This window comes from Oryctolagus cuniculus, chromosome 20 (genome assembly GCF_051225735.1).
Source record: "Oryctolagus cuniculus isolate XC-2025 breed Fujian yellow rabbit chromosome 20, ASM5122573v1, whole genome shotgun sequence".
NCBI lineage: Eukaryota > Metazoa > Chordata > Mammalia > Lagomorpha > Leporidae > Oryctolagus > Oryctolagus cuniculus.
This window is the reverse complement of record NC_142886.1, coordinates 24,706,512-24,723,744: the sequence shown is the minus strand read 5'-3', so window position 1 is coordinate 24,723,744 and position 17,233 is coordinate 24,706,512. Positions and strand designations below refer to the sequence as shown.

The 17,233-nt window shown below is 47.9% G+C and overlaps 2 protein-coding genes across 10 annotated transcripts in view; one reads left to right on the top strand and one right to left on the bottom strand.

Annotated features, from left to right (window-relative positions):
• BBOF1 (basal body orientation factor 1) overlaps nt 1-5,437 on the bottom strand; it is a 51,060-nt gene extending 45,623 nt beyond the window's left edge. For 2 of the 4 annotated variants that reach the window (XM_008272059.4, XM_089322345.1), the window contains exons 1-3: nt 5,257-5,386; nt 2,539-2,747; nt 1,960-2,188 (exon numbers count right to left, since the gene is read on the bottom strand). In XM_008272059.4, the coding sequence (XP_008270281.1) occupies nt 1,960-2,188; nt 2,539-2,633 (324 nt within the window). In that variant the 5' untranslated portion in view covers nt 2,634-2,747; nt 5,257-5,386. Of the gene's footprint in view, nt 1-1,959; nt 2,189-2,342; nt 2,420-2,538; nt 2,748-5,256 lie in introns of those variants that run through there. The other 2 variants (XM_089322344.1, XM_008272060.5) reach the window with 2 other exon arrangements.
• Nucleotides 5,399-17,233, top strand: part of ENTPD5 (ectonucleoside triphosphate diphosphohydrolase 5) — a 58,605-nt gene continuing 46,770 nt past the window's right edge. For 3 of the 6 annotated variants that reach the window (XM_051826259.3, XM_017349383.4, XM_089322352.1), the window contains exons 1-2: nt 5,399-5,529; nt 8,284-8,362. The gene's annotated coding sequence lies outside the window, so the exon portion shown is untranslated. Of the gene's footprint in view, nt 5,530-5,818; nt 5,841-6,138; nt 6,479-8,283; nt 8,363-17,233 lie in introns of those variants that run through there. The other 3 variants (XM_089322353.1, XM_089322351.1, XM_070065263.2) reach the window with 3 other exon arrangements.

Genomic DNA, 17,233 nt, shown 5'->3' with positions numbered 1-17,233 from the left:
TTGCTTTCTCTCTATATATATATGTTTTTCTGAACCATATGAGTTTAAGTTGACATCATACCCCTACCCCAAATATGCATTTCCTAATAAAAAAGGACATTATGTTTTATATGCACAGTATAGTTATCATTTAGGAAATTTAACACTGATATGATACTATTTCTTAGTCTATACTCCATAATCAAGTTTAGCGGACAGTTGTTCCAATAACGTCCTTTATTGTAACTTTTTTCCTTCTCTAGGATCATGAATTGGATTTAGTTGTCATGTATCTTGCTCTCCTTTAATCTAGAATTCCCATCTCCTTTTATGTCAATTTTTTTTAAATACTGTTCAAGATGGAACTTGTCTGGTGTTTTCTCATGGCAAGCAAATTCTGTCTAAGTGGTGATGTATTCTTTTTAGTATACAACATCATGATATTATTTTTAATTAATTGGTTAAGATTGCGCCTGCCAGATTTCTCCCCTTAAAAGTAACTATTTTTCCTCCTGTTATTATTAAGTAATTTGTGGGAAGATATTTTTAAGTTATACAAATATCCTTCTCCTCATCATATTTTCACCAATAGTTTTAGCATCCATCGAACCAGTGGATGGAAGACTCTCGCTCGCTCTGCCTCTGCTTCTCTGTAACTCTGCTTTTCAAATAAATAACTCAAAAAGAAAACCACATGGAGTGACTCCTAAACTTGCACATCACCCTTAAGTAGGAGCCAAGCTCCCCCATCACTCCAGTATTAGTTCATGCAAGCATGTGTGCAGAAGCAAAACGTGTGAAGACCACAGAAAAGATGTTCAAGTGACTAGAAACCAGGAAAATAAATGAAGCAACAGTGAGATCATTTATAAACACGTAAGACTGGCAAAAGATACTAAGTGTAGGTCAAGTGCTGACCAAAACGCAGGTAAACAAGAACTATTCTAATACATTGCCTGCAATGATATTCACTGCTAAAAGCTCTGTAGGGCCCAACTTAAACCTTTGCGAAGTTTCAGTGGCACACTCCCATAATGTGGTAACCTCACTTCCACAAGGCCTCTCTGGAGAAACTCTCACACGTGGGCACAGGCAGACATACACCAGAGCCTTCAGCTGATGTCTGTAACAATGAAAGGGAATCTAAATGACCAACAGAAGGGTAAGGAGAAGTGAATTTTGGTTTACTTATTTAAAGGAATTATTATAAGGCAATTAGGAATGAATTTTTAGAGCCACCTGCCGGGGCTGGCGTTGCGGTGCAGTGGTTTAAGCTGCTCCTTGGAATGCTGGCAGCCCACAATCCAGTGCTGCTTCCTGCTAGTGCACCCAGCAAGGGAACAGGTGATGGCCCACGTGTCTGGACCCTTCCCGAGTCTGGCCTGGCCCTGCTCTGGCTGTTGTACTGTTGTAGCCATTTGGGGAGTGAACCAGCAGATGGAAGATTCTCTCTCTCTCTCTCTCTCTCTTCTGCCTTTCAAATAAATCTTTTTGAAAAATGGAATGTGTTATAAATTTTAAGAAAACTGAATCATCACATGATTTTGTAAATTGTCACAGAATAATGTTAAGTGAAAAGTTGCAAAAGATATTTGCAGTATGATAGTACTTACGTGCATTTTAAACCATGACTACAGTATGCATTATTTATGGAAGTGAACATCAAGAGTAGAGGTGCAAAAACGTACTTGGAAAGGAAGCACACCATCCTCAGCATGGTGGAAACTTCCTTGGGTTTCCCAGGGGCTTACCGGGCAGGTGGGTACAAGAAGAATGTGTCACTATACCCGAGTTCCCCCTTTTAACATCGACTAGCTGCGTGACCTGGGGTCAGTTCTCAGTCCTTTCTGAGTCAATTTCTTCAGCCGTAAAATGGGAATTACAATATGGCAGCTACATGGCGTTATTAAGAGGTATACGTCTTCACACAAGTGCAACCAGAGACAGGAGTGCGGTATCGGAGGCATTCTATCTACCTACCATATTGTCTTTCTCCTGGTCCTGCTTCTTCAGGTAGCTTAAGACAGAGATTGTGTCTTTCTCCATTATATACTGCTGTTTCTTCAACTCCTCATTACTTTTCGCCAGTCTCCGGGAAGTATCACGGTACTCAATCCTGGAGAGCTCGGTGACTTCCAACCTGGCCTCCCAGAGAGAAGCATTGGCTTTGGCTCTCTCCACCACAGATTCATCTGTTTTCACCGACTTCCTGCATGACAGAGAACACATACGGCCTGTGACTCCTTCTCCGCTGTAACTCATGAGTATTCTATCTCTTGCTCTTTTTCAAAATTGCTTTGCTGGGCACTGCCTGGCACACATGAGCAAATATTGTTGGATACATGAGTTAATGAGAAACATACATTTACTTGCATTCCCAAAATAGTTGGTAGGTATTTCTTCCTAGAAGAGGGGAACTTTGGAGCATAACTCTAAATGCCTGGAGAAACAATGAGGAAAGGCATGATAAATCCAATGTGTTTCACGCAATGTTCAATCTTCCCATCTCTGATTCTCCCATCTTTGAACCGTTCTTTCTATTCCTACCAGGGCTCTTACCTTGGTTCTCTCTGCAGCAAGTCCACTGATTCTCTTGTTACCCTGTGACATGAGGGTATGTTTGTGATGTACCTGTAATCCCCCGCTCTCTCCATCTCCCAGGTTTATTTTGTTTTGTTTCTGGCTAGACCTTGGACCAAATTGGAGTCAGAGTGCAAGTGTGTGTTAAACATCAGCTGGTGCCACAGTGCAGTGGACTTTAATGATGCCTAAGAAACAAAACATAATTCTTTATAAAGGGATGGAGAGGAAACTTTCAAAAAGGCAGGAACCTAACGATTAAAGTGATAAAAGGAGAGATTTTTCAAACTAATATTGTAAGAGGATTAACAAAACACCATCCCTTATATATGACAGGCACCAGATACGTATATAAACAGGTAATATATATAACTGGGGCAAGCTCTGTGAACCAGTGGATGGAAGACCTCTATCTCTCTCTCTCTGCCTCCACCTCCCTGTAACTCTGCCTTTCAAATAAATAAATAAATAAATAAATGTTTTTTGACAGTAGAGTTAGACAGTGAGAGAGACAGAGAGAAAAGTCTTCCTTCCGTTCGTTCACCCCCCAGATGGCTGCTACGGCCGGCCAGCGCACTGCACCGATCTGAAGCCAGGAGCCAGGTGCTTCCTCCTGGTTTCCCAGGTGGGTGCAGGGCCCAAGCACTTGGGCCATCCTCCACTGCACTCCCGGCCACAGCAGAGAGCTGGACTGGAAGAGGAACAACCGGGACAGAATCCGGTGCCCTGACCGGGACTAGAACCTGGGGTGCCGGCACCGCAGGCGGAGGATTAGCCTAGTGAGCCGCGGTGCCGGCCAAATAAATAAATAATCTTAAAAAAAAAAAAAAAGACGACTTCATAGTGTTTGAATTCTAAATATTCACACACACGTATGTGTGGCCATGTACATACTGTCACTCTACATTTCCACTTGCCCATTCCCACCTCTTAGCACCTCTCCACCCCTACTTTCAACTCTGGTTCCCTTCAAATGAAGGCCAACCCCATTCCCCAACCACCTAGTCCACAGCTCCTCTTCCAGCACGACTAGGCTCCAGAGACTGCCTCGCTATAATCGTCCAATCGCTCCCTGAAGGAGTCAGGCCTCACCTGCTCAGAACACTCCAGGCAAGGAAGCAGACACCTCTGATACAAGCTGCGTTTCTCAAACAATGCGCCACAGAAAATCCAAGGAATAAAAGAGTGGTTGTCCTTGGTGTTCCTCATTGCAGATGGCATGGCCAAAGACAGAAACATAGGCTAGTGCATTCCAGGAATGTGATAAGGCCTTGGCCTTGGCTAGACTAACTGCAATTACATTAAAAAAAAAATCACAGGGCTGGTACTGTAGCGGGTAAAGCTGCTACCACAGCACTGGCATCCCATATGGGTGCTGGCTGGAGTCTTGGCTGCTCCACTTCTGATTCAGCTCCCTGCTAATGGCCAAGGAAAAGCAGTGCAACATGCCCAAGTGCTTGGGGTACTGCCACCCATGAGGGAGACCTGGAAGAAGCTCCTGGCTTCGGATCAGCCAAGCTCCAAATGTCCTGGCTTCTCTGCTTTTGACCCAGCTTCCTGTTAAAGTGGACCCTGGGAGCTAGGAGATGACAGCTCAAGTACTTGGGTCCCCGTCTCCCATGTGGGAGACTGAGTTCCTGACTCCTGGCTTTGGCTGGGCTGTTGCCAGCATTTGGGAGTGAGACAGCTGATGGGAGATCTTAGACTGTCTTTTGACCTTTCAAATAAAAATATTAAAAAAAAAATTATATTAATACATGAGATGAAAAAGCTACAAATAAGTATGCCTACTGGGTGATCACTTTACAAAGAAAAACAAATACTCCAAAATGACAGTAGTGTTTATCTTTGGGTAATGGGATTGCAGGTGCTGTTTTCCTGATACTTTCAGACTTTCTGTACTGACTGTGAACTTTAAGCGACTTTATAAACAACACACGTGTCAGAGACTCCGTTGCGGTCCCATTTATGGCGCTGCTGAACACCATGTCTAACTCCACGGAAGCCAGCAGAGGACAGCACGAGAGATCTGAGGGCAAACTAGCAGCAGTCCCACCCTTGCAAACGCCAGTGCTGGGGCACGACCCACTGCAACGCCTCTGGCAGTCTGGTCAGATTCTTCGGGTTCCCCCTCTGCATCTATAGGGGCCGCCGGAAAGGCCCGAGGAGCGACTTCAACCACCCGGCAAGGCTCTAGATACTTATCAATTGTCTCACTTATACACACACACAGACAGGTCTCAGACTGTGGGCGAGAATGCCCAGGTTGGGGCTGGCGCTGTGGCTTAGTAGGTTAACTTCCTAATGGGTGCAGGTTCGAGTCCCGGCTGCACCTCTTCCCATCCAGCTTCCTGCGAACGGCCTGGGGAAGCAGTAGAAGATGACCCAAGTGCTTGGGCCCCTGCACCCACGTGGGAGACCCGAAATTAGCTTTCGGTTCCTGATCAGCCCAGCTCCAGCCGGTGTGGCCATTTGGGGGGTGAACCAGCAGACGCAAGGGTGTGGGTGTGGGTGTGGGTGTGGGTGTGGGTCTAGGTCTAGGTCTAGGTCTAGGTCTCTGTAACTGTGCCTCTCAAATAAACAGAATGAACAGGAATCGAGCTTCTCAGGGGCGGGAGTCCAGGAGGGCCAGCGGGAGGAAGGCGGACGCCGGCGCCCAGACTCAGGCAGAGGAAGCCCCACGGCGCTGCTCCTTACTTCCCCTTCTTGCTTCTGACTCTGCTTTTGCTTTTTTTCCTGTCCTTTCCCTTCGACGACATCGTGGCTTTCCCGCGGTCCGCGCTGCCGCCGTCCTCCCGACGCCTCGGCCCCGGCCCGCTCCGTCGCTAAGGAAACCAGCACGCCGAGTGGGCAGCGTCTCCCGGGGCCGTTGCGAGCGCGCGGAGAGCGCACGCGCCGTGACGTGGCTGCGGCGCTGTCGTGCGGGGGCCGGGCGGGGCGGAGATCGCGCCCGGCCGGCGCGCGCTCCCGGTGAGTGTGCGAGCCGCGGCGGGGAGCGGCGTCTGTGGGGCCGGGGCCTGGGTCAGGGTCAGGGCCGGGGCCGGGGCTGGGCAGGGCAGGCGGGGAGGCGGCAGTGGCCCGGCCCTGAGCGGCGGCGTGGCGTCCTGCGGGCCCGGCCGGCTCGGACGGTCGGAGCCGTGGCTGCCGGGTGTGCAGCGTTTCTCAGCTTGCCCGCGGGCCTGTCCCCTGCCTTCCAACACCCCGCAGCCAGCGTGGCCGCGGCCGCCTGACCTCGCCTCTCTCGGCGCGCTCCTTCTCCCGTTGCTGGCTTCTGATTCGAGGTGGCCGTGGGAGGGAGGGCGCGCGTCCAGCGGCCGTGCCGGGCCAGGCGTGTCCTGAGAGGCAGTTAAGGACCTGTGCTGGGGCAGTGGTTGGGAGCGAGGCTGCCGGCTCAGAAGGGCCGCGCGTTCGGGCGCCCAGACGCCAGGGCTGGGGCCGGGGGCAGGGTCCCAGGCCGGGGCGGCCCGCGCAGCTGATAGCTCCTGCGAGCGTCTGCACTCCAAGTCAGATGAAGTTGAAAGCGCTGGCTGAATACACTCTGGAAAAGCGGCGTGCTCAAAAGCATCGCGCTCTCTCTCTCTCTCTCTCTCTTTTTTTTTTTTTTTCCGGAGGAGGAGTTCTGTGATTATGCCTTCATTCAGTAAAAATCAGTCATTAAGGAAGATGTGGTGTTCTGGTACCAAGTCAGTGGATGGGAGACTTAGGCTGCGCTGTCTTCTCTCATTTCAAATTCAATTAAAATTACTGTACAGGGTCGTTGTGGAGCCACCCTGTGCCATCTCCCTGGGGCGAAGGGAGTCCCTACACCCCGTCCTGAGGGGGCTCTGGCCTCTAATTCCCCTGCCCCCTGCACACACACCCTTCTTCACTTACGTGATAGCTGCTCCTGAATCGTGATCAGAGGGAGCGTGCTGATTTGGTAATGAGCCCCGAAAGCTCCCTTCAAACATGTTGGTATCATCTGCGAGCATGTTGGTGGCTTATAGTGTATCTCTCGCACGTTTGCCGCTGTGTGTGTCTCGCTCCTGTGTGGCCGTGGGTGGCATCACCTGGCATTGAAGGGGTTGCCTCCAATATGGAGTAAAGCTAGGATGAATGTCTAAAGTTCTGGAAATGAACCTTATAACTTGCAGGAAAAAGAGTAGGACATCTTTCTGGCACAGGCTGTGTATTTGCTATCCTTTCTAAAACTTGGTGGCTTTATAATATGGAAAGCATTCCAGGACTTTGATAATTTGAACAGAGGCCTATTGATTGGTTTAAAAAGATGAAGAATTGGGCCAACGCCGCGGCTCACTAGGCTAATCCTCCGCCTTGCGGCGCTGGCACACCGGGTTCTAGTCCCGGTCGGGGCGCCGGATTCTTTCCCGGTTGCCCCTCTTCCAGGCCAGCCCTCTGCTGTGGCCAGGGAGTGCAGTGGAGGATGGCCCAAGTGCTTGGGCCTTGCACCCCATGGGAGACCAGGAGAAGAACCTTGCTCCTGCCTTTGGATCAGCGCGGTGCGCCGGCTGCAGCGGCCATTGGAGGGTGAACCAACGGCAAAGGAAGACCTTTCTCTCTGTCTCTCTCACTGTCCACTCTGCCTGTCAAAAAAAAAAAAAAAAAAAAAAAAGAAGAATTGTAACAAGGTTGTTTTTATAGACTGATTTTACAAATGAAACTGTTGTGACATGAATATGGCTAAGATGAATGCTAAGAATTCCTACTCTAGTAGAGGTAATTTTAGAATCCACAGCTAGCTGAAACTCCACATTCTCAACCATAGAACTGGATGTTATTATTCTGTCATCTCTTGGTGAGAAGCAAGACATAGTGGAGTACAAGTTGCTACTTAGCAATTCATCTGGTAGCATTTCCCTCCTGATGGTAGGTAGTTTGTGAAGCTTTATTTATTTATTTATTTTCCAGGCAGAGTGGACAGTGAGAGAGACAGAGAGAAAGGTCTTCCAGCCGGCGCCGCAGCTCACTAGGCTAATCCTCTGCCTTGCAGCGCCGGTACACCGGGTTCTAGTCCCGGTCGGGGCGCCGGATTCTGTCCCGGTTGCCCCTCTTCCAGGCCAGCGCTCTGCTGTGGCCCAGGAGTGCAGTGGAGGATGGCCCAATTCCTTGGGCCCTGCACCCACATGGGAGACCAGAAGAAGTACCTGGCTCCTGCCATCGGATCAGCGTGGTGCACCGGCCGCAGCGCGCTGGCCGTGGCGGCCATTGGAGAGTGAACCAACGGCAAAAGGAAGACCTTTCTCTCTGTCTCTCTCTCTCACTGTCCACTCTGCCTGTCAAAAAAAAAAAAAAAAAAAAAAAAAAAAAAGAAAGGTCTTCCTTTGCCTTTGGTTCACCCTCCAATGGCCGCTGTGGCAGGCACGCTGTGGCTGGCACACCGCACTGATCCTAAGGCAGGAGCCAGGTGCTTCTCCTGGTCTCCCATGGGGTGCAGGGCCCAAGCACTTGGGCCATCCTCCACTGCACTCCCTGGCCACAGCAAAGAGCTGGCCTGGAAGAGGGGCAACCGGGACAGAATCCGGTGCCCTGACCGGGACTAGAACCCCGGGGTGCCGGCGCCACAAGGCGGAGGATTAGCCTAGTGAGCCGCGGCGCCGGCCTAGTTTGTGAAGCTTTAAGGGGTTCAGTTTTGCTTTGTGTGTTGAGAATGCTAATACGTTTAGAACTTGGAATAAGCCATTTAGTGTTTTGTTGACTTGGTTTTACAATTCTTTTTCTACCCAGTTTTCATAGTTCCTGCTCAAGATAGAAATGTGGATTGCCTTGGCCGAATCCTCATGCAGGTGAAATCATCATGGTCCTGGTAAGCAGGACAGGTGTCCGGGTGGAAGGCAACACCTGTACTTGTGTAAAGCTGTCACTGTACCTCGTATGCTCGTGGGTGGTAGTGTCTGTGTTGTTTCGTTTCTGAACTTAATTCTCTTGTCTTTTGTCAAATAATACAAATTGTTGTCTTTCGCTTGACTGTAGTACTATCAAGTGTAGATTTGTTCAGCATTAATTTAGTGCTCTTATATATCAAAACAGGTAGTCTATCTGATTTTGTTCTCTAATGGTTCCAAAACTGAGTTTACTTTGTCAAGTTATCCGTGGCTTTACTCTGGTTTGTCTTTGAGACTCTCACCTCATAAATCATCCTTGAAATCACCTGATAGCAGATTCTACTCCGTAGGTGGAAGACACTAGGTAAACAGCTTTTGTCTTGTTTTCACACAGCCAGTGGAACTCTGAATGAATATGTAAGCATTATTATCCAAACTACATCTGAAAGGGGCTGATCAATGTTCCTTCCCTCCCACCTGCCAGTTTTCTTCCCAAATGCCTGCAATGGCTGGGCAAGGCTGGTGGGACCCAATTACTTGAGCCATCACTGCTGTCTCCCAGGGTCTACACCGGCAGGAATCTGGAATTAGGAATCAGAGCTGAGAGTCAAACCCAGGTACTGTGATAGGGGATGATGTGGTCATTGTAACCTGCATCTTTTTTTTTTTTTTTTTTTTTGACAGGCAGAGTGGACAGTGAGAGAGAGAGACAGAGAGAAAGGTCTTCCTTTGCCGTTGGTTCACCCTCCAATGGCCGCCGCGGTCGGCGCGCTGCGGCCGGCGCACCGCGCTGATCCGATGGCAAGAGCCAGGAGCCAGGTGCTTTTCCTGGTCTCCCATGGGGTGCAGGGCCCAAGCACCTGGGCCATCCTCCACTGCACTCCCTAGCCACAGCAGAGGGCTGGCCTGGAAGAGGGGCAACCGGGAAAGAATCCAGCGCCCCGACTGGGACTAGAACCCGGTGTGCCGGCGCCGCTAGGCGGAGGATTAGCCTAGTGAGCCGCAGCGCCGGCCTGTAACCTGCATCTTAACCACTAAACTCAATGCCTGCCCCATCTGTGTTTGTGAATATCATGGCAGTTACGTAGTGTCATTCTACTTTTTTTCTGTATTTATTTTTTATTTTTATTTATTTTTTGACAGGCAGAGTGGACAGAGAGACAGAGAGAAAGGAGACAGAGAGAAAGGTCTTCCTTTTTGCCATTGGTTCACCCTCCAATGGCTGGTGTGCTGCGGCCGGCGCATCCCGCTGATCCAAAGCCAGGAGCCAGGTGCTTCTCCTGGTCTCCCATGTGGGTGCAGGGCCCAAGCACTTGGGCCATCCTCCACTGCACTCCCGGGCCCTAGCAGAGAGCTGGCCTGGAAGAGGGGCAACCAGGACAGAACCCGGCGCCCCAACCGGGACTAGAACCTGGTGTACCGGTGCCGCAGGCGGAGGATTAGCCTATTGAGCCGCGGTGCCAGCCCTGTATTTATTTTTTATTTAAAAAATTTTGACAGACATATAAGCATTCTACTTTTTTACTGCGAGGACAGCATCCATGAAATGGATATCATCTTGTGATATCATGACTAGTTCACAGCCCTGCCAGGGCATTGTAAGAAATCTTACAAGTAAGGATTTTTTTTTTTAATTTTTTTTTTTTTTGACAGGCAGAGTGGACAGTGAGAGAGAGAGACAGAGAGAAAGGTCTTCCTTTGCCGTTGGTTCACCCTCCAATGGCCGCCGCGGCCGGCGCGCTGCGGCCGGCGCACCGCGCTGATCCGATGGCAGGAGCCAGGAGCCAGGTGCTTTTCCTGGTCTCCCATGGGGTGCAGGGTCCAAGCACCTGGGCCATCCTCCACTACACTCCCTGGCCACAGCAGAGGGCTGGCCTGGAAGAGGGGCAACTGGGACAGAATCCAGCGCCCCGACCGGGACTAGAACCCGGTGTGCCGGCGCCGCTAGGCGGAGGATTAGCCTAGTGAGCCGCAGCGCCGGCCCACAAGTAAGGATTTAATCTTAATTTTTTGATCAGTTTTTCACATTAGCTGTTTTGTTTATATATGAGATGTATTATCATGTAATTCTTAACTGTTGACATTTTATAAGCGTAATAGTCCACTTTTATTAGTTACCCAGCCTGACAAAGCCATTAGCTCAGACTCGAAGTTCTCCATGAAAACTACACAAATTTCAAGCCCACGTGTATGAAGTTTCATGTTAGAGATCCATTAAGTGTCCATTCAGTTGAGTGTGTGTGAGTAGCAGCTGTATTCCAGGGTCTGTGGTAGCTTGAGGGGACAGTGTGGGTTAAGAGAGATTGCCTGCCCCTTCATGTAAAAGCTTCCAATCTGGACATTGATCTGAGAGTACACAACCTCGCTGGCATCTATACACACACATTTAAACAGTATCAAACAGTGATTGCAATGGGGAATGGCATAGAAGTTGTGTGCTGCTGGAATTTGGAGACATTTAAAACTGAATTAGGGAGCAATTTATAGGTGGTGGACAAAAAGGAAGAGGGAGGGCTCTCTGAAAACGTGGAAGAACGGAAAACAAATTCAGAGTGAACTCGCAACAAGGAGTAGTGTAGAGCAGGGGTTCGCAATAGGTGGTCCACAGACCGACCGGTGCATCAGCATGGCGATTTCACAGGCTTCACCCAAGACCTCCCAAGTTAGAAATGCTGGCGATGAGGCCAGCGGTCTGTGCTTTAGCAAGCCCTCCAGCTGGTTCTGATAGGTGCCAATGTCGGAGAACACTGGTTCTACCGCAGAGGGTTCTGGGAGTAGTGGATGAGAAGCCCTCGAAAGGCGAGCTGTGCACTCACTGTAAAGGACGCACAATGTCAGGAGGGGAGTTGGTTGTCCTGTGGACCAGAGACTTACCAACTTTTTTTTTTTTTTTTTAAGATTTATTTCATTTATTTGAAAGGCAGAGTGACAGAGATAACAAAACTTCATCTGCTGGTTTAATTACCAAATGGCCTCAACAGCTGGGGCTGGGCTAGGAGCCTAGAACTCCATCCAGGTCTCCATGTGGGTGGCGGGGACCCAACTACTGAAGCCATCTTCTGCTGCTTTTCCCAGGCACGTTATCAGGGAGCCAGACTTGAGGTTGAGCAGCAGGACTTGAATCAGCACACATATGGGATGCTGGCATCACAGGCGACGGCTTAACCCATGCCGGCCGTCAGACTCACCACCTTGTGATTTGAGGACTAGATTTGACCTATAAAAGTGTTTAGTTCATCCTGCATGGAGGTTTTGAGATTTGCTTTTGGGTTTTAAGTGGAATTGATCATCACCATTTTAAAATCAGCACCTTTTACATAGACATCTGTGCTTTTAAATATCATAAAAAATTAGAAAACCTGGCAGTAGGGCTCCTGCATTTCATTATGTCAGCAATTGCAGGAACAGCAAGAAGTTTCCCCTGTAGGTGGGGCGTCTGATCTCCAGTCTGCCACAGTCTCCACCCCTTCCTGTTGTTCTGTGCACGCCTTTGCTCATTGGCACTTCATGTCTGGCCCTGTATGTATTTGAGTTCATAATTTCTGTTGTGTACAGTGGGAAATTGATGAAAGTTTTGAGAAGGAGGGTGACATGGTTTATGCATTCATTAATTCATTCAGCAAACATAGATTAAGTGTATCTGCCAGGTTATACAGTGCTGAGTAGTTAGTGTTCAGAGATGAATGAGACCCTGCTATGATGTGGCTTACCATCTAATGAGAAAATGACGAAAACAGCATTGTAGGAAGACAGTGGTAAATGGATCTGAGAATAGAGACCCTGGTGACTGGTAGACAAGGCTAGAGGCCATCACAGTTCAAATCTGAAGTAATAAAGACTAGAATTTAGATATCAGCAAGGGGACTAAGAGGAAAGGTATTTCAAATGAAGGATCTTCAGTCCTCAATAAAAGGGGAGAATATGGAAGGCGAGAGAGGAGAATTCAGAGATAATGAAGACTTTGAGTTGCACATTTGGGAAGTTTCGGTGCCACTAGAGAATGTGGTGCAGTGGGTTAAACTACTGTCCGCAGTGCAGGCATCCCACACTTCCAATCCAGCTCCCTGCTGATGTGCCTGGGAAAGCAGTGGAAGATGGCCCAAGTGCTTGGCCCCCTGCACCCACGTGTGAGACTGGGTAGAACTCCTGGCTTTGGCCTGGCTCAGCCTTGGCCAGTGTAGCCATGTGGGGAGTGAATCAGCAATGGAAGATCTCTCCCTCTCCCTCTCTCCCCCTCTTCCCCTCACCCCTCTCCCTCTAATTGTTCCTCTCTCTGTATAACTCTGCCTTTCAAATAAAATAAATAAATCTTTTAAAAGAGGGAAGAGAGTCCATTTAACTCCCTCTGTGTATGTATACAGGAGCAGAAGGCGGGGAGGATTGCAGATGCCAGTTTGAAGTTTCTAGTTTTGAATTCAAAGTATTAACAAACACACAATTTAAATATTTTTGAAGGGAAAACTTACTAGGATTTTTGTCAAGATTGCATATTTCAGAATAGATAGTATCATTCTAGGATTACAAGGGAATACCTGGAGACATGTTTAATTTGTGGTTAACAAAACCTAAGAAGGAAGTGGGCTTTGTGGCGCAGTGGGTTAAGTCACTACTTGGGACACTCATATCCTGTGCTGGTTCAAGTCCTGGCTACTCTGCTTCTGCTACGCTTCCTGATAATGCACTTAAGATGGCAACAGATGATGGCCCAAGTACTTGGACCCCTGAGACCCATGTGGGAGACCAGAATAGAGTTCCTGGCTCTTGGATTCAGCCTGACTAGCCCTACCTGTTGAGGACATCTAGGAAGTGAACCAGCACATGGAGGATCTGTGTCTGTCTTTGTCACTCTGCCATTCAAGTAAATCTTAAAAAAAAAAATATGTATATGTATATGTATATGAAGACGTGTCTTGAATATCTTTGCTTTGGAGCCCTGTAGTTAGACTATATAAAATTGCATATTTTATGATATAATAATTGAAATGCATAATTCAAGCCCTCTTTTGAATGTATAATCTTGAGTAGATAAGCTTTCCTTCTTATAGCTTGAAAAGACCTTTTGTAAGTATCAAAACTACTGTTCAGAATTTAAATCAAAATTGACTCTGAGGTAGTGCAGCTAGATAGTGATAGCATAGTTGTTGCCATTTGAAATAGTAGCCATTTTTTCCTTAAGATTTTATATTTGAAGTGCTTGGTCTCCCTTGCCCCCTTTCTTTTTTTTTTTTTTTTTTTTGAAAAAAAAATTTTTTAAGATTGATTTCTCTATTTGAAAGGCAGAGTTACAGAAGACAGAGAGAGGGAGATCTTCCATCCACTGGTTCACTTCCCACATGGCTGCCATGGCCATGGCTGGGACAGGCTGAAGTCAGGAGCCTGGAACTCCATCCAGGTCTCCCATGTAGGTGGCAGGGACTTGAGTCCTCGGGTCACCTCCTGCTGCTTTCTCAGACGTGTTAGCAGGGAGTGGATTGAAAGTGGAGCAGATGGGACTCAAACCAGCACCCGTAAGGGCTGCCAGCATTGCAGTTGCCGGGTTAACTTGCTCTGCCACAGTGCCAGCCCCAGAGTGGTAAAATTATACAACATCAGCTGCTCCATTTCCTATCCAGCTCCCTGCTAATGTGCCTTAGAAAGCAGTGGAGGACGTCCCAAGTGCTAGGGCCCCTGCTCCCATGTGCAAGACCTGGAATAGACTCCTAGTTTTGTCCTGGCCCAGCTCTGGCCATCACAGCCATTTGGGGAGTGAACCAGTGGACAGAAGACAGAAGATATCTCTCTCTCTCTCTCTCTCTCTCTGTAACTCTGCCTTTCAAATAAATAAATCTTCTTTTAAGATTATAGGATATAAAAATTGCCCTTTTAACTATTTCTTTTCTTTTATAAATTTATCTTTTAATTCCATATTCCATGTACTTTTTTGAAATACCCTAATACCTTTTTTTTTTTTTACATAAATTTATTTATTTATTTGAAAGGCAGAGTTAACAGAAAGAGGGAGAGATCTTCCAACTACTGGTTCATTTTCCCAAATGGCTACAATGGCCTGATCTGGGCCAGTCTAAAGCCAGGAGCTTTTTCTGGGTCTCCAACATAGGTGCAGGGACCATCCTCTCTGCTTTCCCAGGCACATCAGCAGGGAGCTGTATTGGTAGTGGAGCAGCCAGCCATCAAACTGGCACCAGTGCCACAGGCAGTGGCTTTACCTATATGCCGCAGCACCAGCTGCACCACCCCACCCCCCCGCAAATATTTTGTTTATTTGAAAGGCAGAGTTACAGAGGAGATTGAGAGAGAGAGAGAGAGAGACGATCGATCGAGATCTTGATCCTGCCACCAAGGCCAGGACTGGGCCAGGCTGAAGTCAGGAGCCTGAAACTCCATCCAGGTCTTCCATTTAGGTGGCAGGGCCTAAGTACTTGGCCATCTTCTGCTACTTTCCCAGGTGCATTAGCAGGGAGCTAGATCGGAAGTAGAGGAGCTGGGACTGGAACAGGTGCCCATATGGGATGCTGGCACCACAGGCAGTGTGTTAACAGTGTGCCACAGTGCCAGTCACCCTTTTTATTATTTCTAAGTGTATATTTCAGTGGCATTGTATTGACAGTGTTGTACAATCATAACTGCTGTTTTATTTCCAAGTTTTTCATCATCCCAAACAGAAATTCTGTACCTGTTGAACAATGACTCCCATTCTCTTTTTCTCCCAATCCCTGGTAACCTCTAATCTGCTTCTCTCTATATGAATCTGGCTTTCTAGATAATTCATGTAAGGAGAATCACATAATATGTGACTTTTTATACCTGGCCACTTTCACTTAGCATAAAGTTTTCAAGGTTTATCCATGTTGTAGCATGTATCAGAATTCTACCCCCTTATGGCTAAATAATATTCCATTGAAGGTTGTAATCTGCTCTCCAAAGCCTGCCAGAACTGTTTGGAAATAGGAATGTAGATGGAGATAGCAATCAAAAAACAGGCATACTGGGGTTGGTGGTGTGGCATAGTGGTAAAGCTGCCTCCTGTGGTGCCAGCATCCCAAATGGGTGCCGGTTCCAGACGTAGCCTCTTCACTCTTGATTCAGCTCCCTGCTAACGTGCCTGGGAAAGCAGAAGATGGCCCCTGCATCCACGTGGGAGACCGAGAAGAAGATCCTGGCTCCTGCCTTCGGATCAGTGCAGCTCTGGCCATTGCAGCGAACTGGGGCGTGAACTAGCAGATGGAAGACACCTCTCTCACTCTCTGCCTCTCCTTCTCGCTCTGTGTAACTCTGACTTTCCAATAAATAAATAAAACTTTAAAAAATTTATTTATTGGAAAGGCAAAGTGACAGAGAAAGGGAGAGAGAGACCCAGAGAGAAAGGTCTTACAGTCACTGCTTCACTCCCCAAATAGCCATAATGGCTAAGGGCTGGGCAAGGCTAAAACTAGAGTTTTGGAACTCCATCCTGGTCTCCCATGTGGATATCAGGGATTAAAACACTTGGGCCATCTTCTACTGCTTTCCCAGGAGCATTAGCAGGAAATTGGATCAGAAGTAGAATAGCCAGGACTCCAATTAGCACTCTGATATGGACTGCCAGTGTCACTGGTGGCGGCTTAATGTACTACACTGTAGTACATTGCTGTATTACTTACATACTGCCAGCCCCAGAACTTTGCTTGTGTAATTATCCATGTCCATGTTGAAAAGGTGACAGATAAGGGCCGGCGCCGCAGCTCAATAGGCTAATCCTCTGCCTGTGGCGCCGGCACACTGGGTTCTAGTCCCGGTCGGGGCGCCAGATTCTGTCCCGGTTGCTCCTCTCTCAGGCCAGCTCTCTACTGTTGCCCGGGAGTGCGGTGGAGGATGGCCCAAGTCCTTGGGCCCTGCACCCGCATGGGAGACCAGGAGAAGCACCTGGCTCCTGGCTTCAGATCAGCACGGTGCACTGGCCGCAGCGGCCACTGGAGGGTGAACCAACGGCAAAAGGAAGACCTTTCTCTCTGTCTCTCTCTCTCTCACTGTCCACTCTGCCTGTCCAAAAAAAAAAAAAAAAAAAACCAGAGCTCATAAAGGTAAAATTGATATGTAATCTATATAAAGTAATATTCTGCTTTTTCATAGGTAAAATTTATATGCATTTTGCTTTCTTGTTCCTGGCTGAGAGCTCAAATACATGGGAAGAGGTTTATAAGAATTGTCTCAAAGTTCATGACCCTGATTCTGTTGGAGGGTCCCTCATTTGCATAGGTTGACATAAAATTCTAATTTTATGGCTCACTGAATCACATCCCACAAGATTTACAAAGATAAGTGATTATGGTTTAATAAAGGAGTAGGGCACAGAAAACACTTATCAGATAATAGATGGCATGTTGTCAAGGAAAATTAGCTGTACCCCTTGAAGGCTTCCAAAGTTCACAAGAAAATATAACTGATGATCATAATCATGCCCCCTGAACCATAACCTTTTTTTGTTGAGATTTATTTTTTTATTTGAAAGGCAGAGTAACAGAGAGGTAGAGATAAAATTCTTCAGTCCACTGGTTCACTCCCCAGATGGTTACAGTGACTGTGGCTGGGCCGGGGCAAAGCCAGGAGCAGGAGCTTCTTCCGGGTCTACCACATGGACTCAGAGCTAAGGACTTAGGCCATCCTCCACTGCTTTCTCAGGTGCATTAGCAGTAAGCTAGATAGGAAGTAGAGAATCTAGGACTTGAACATGCACCCATGTGGGATGCTGGTGCCACAGGCAGTGGCTTTACCCTCTATGCCACGACACCAACCCCAGAATCCCATAGTATTTTAATTTTAACAGTGTTTGGTAAAAATGTTTCTGGAGTGTTTTATACAAGGAGTGTCATTGT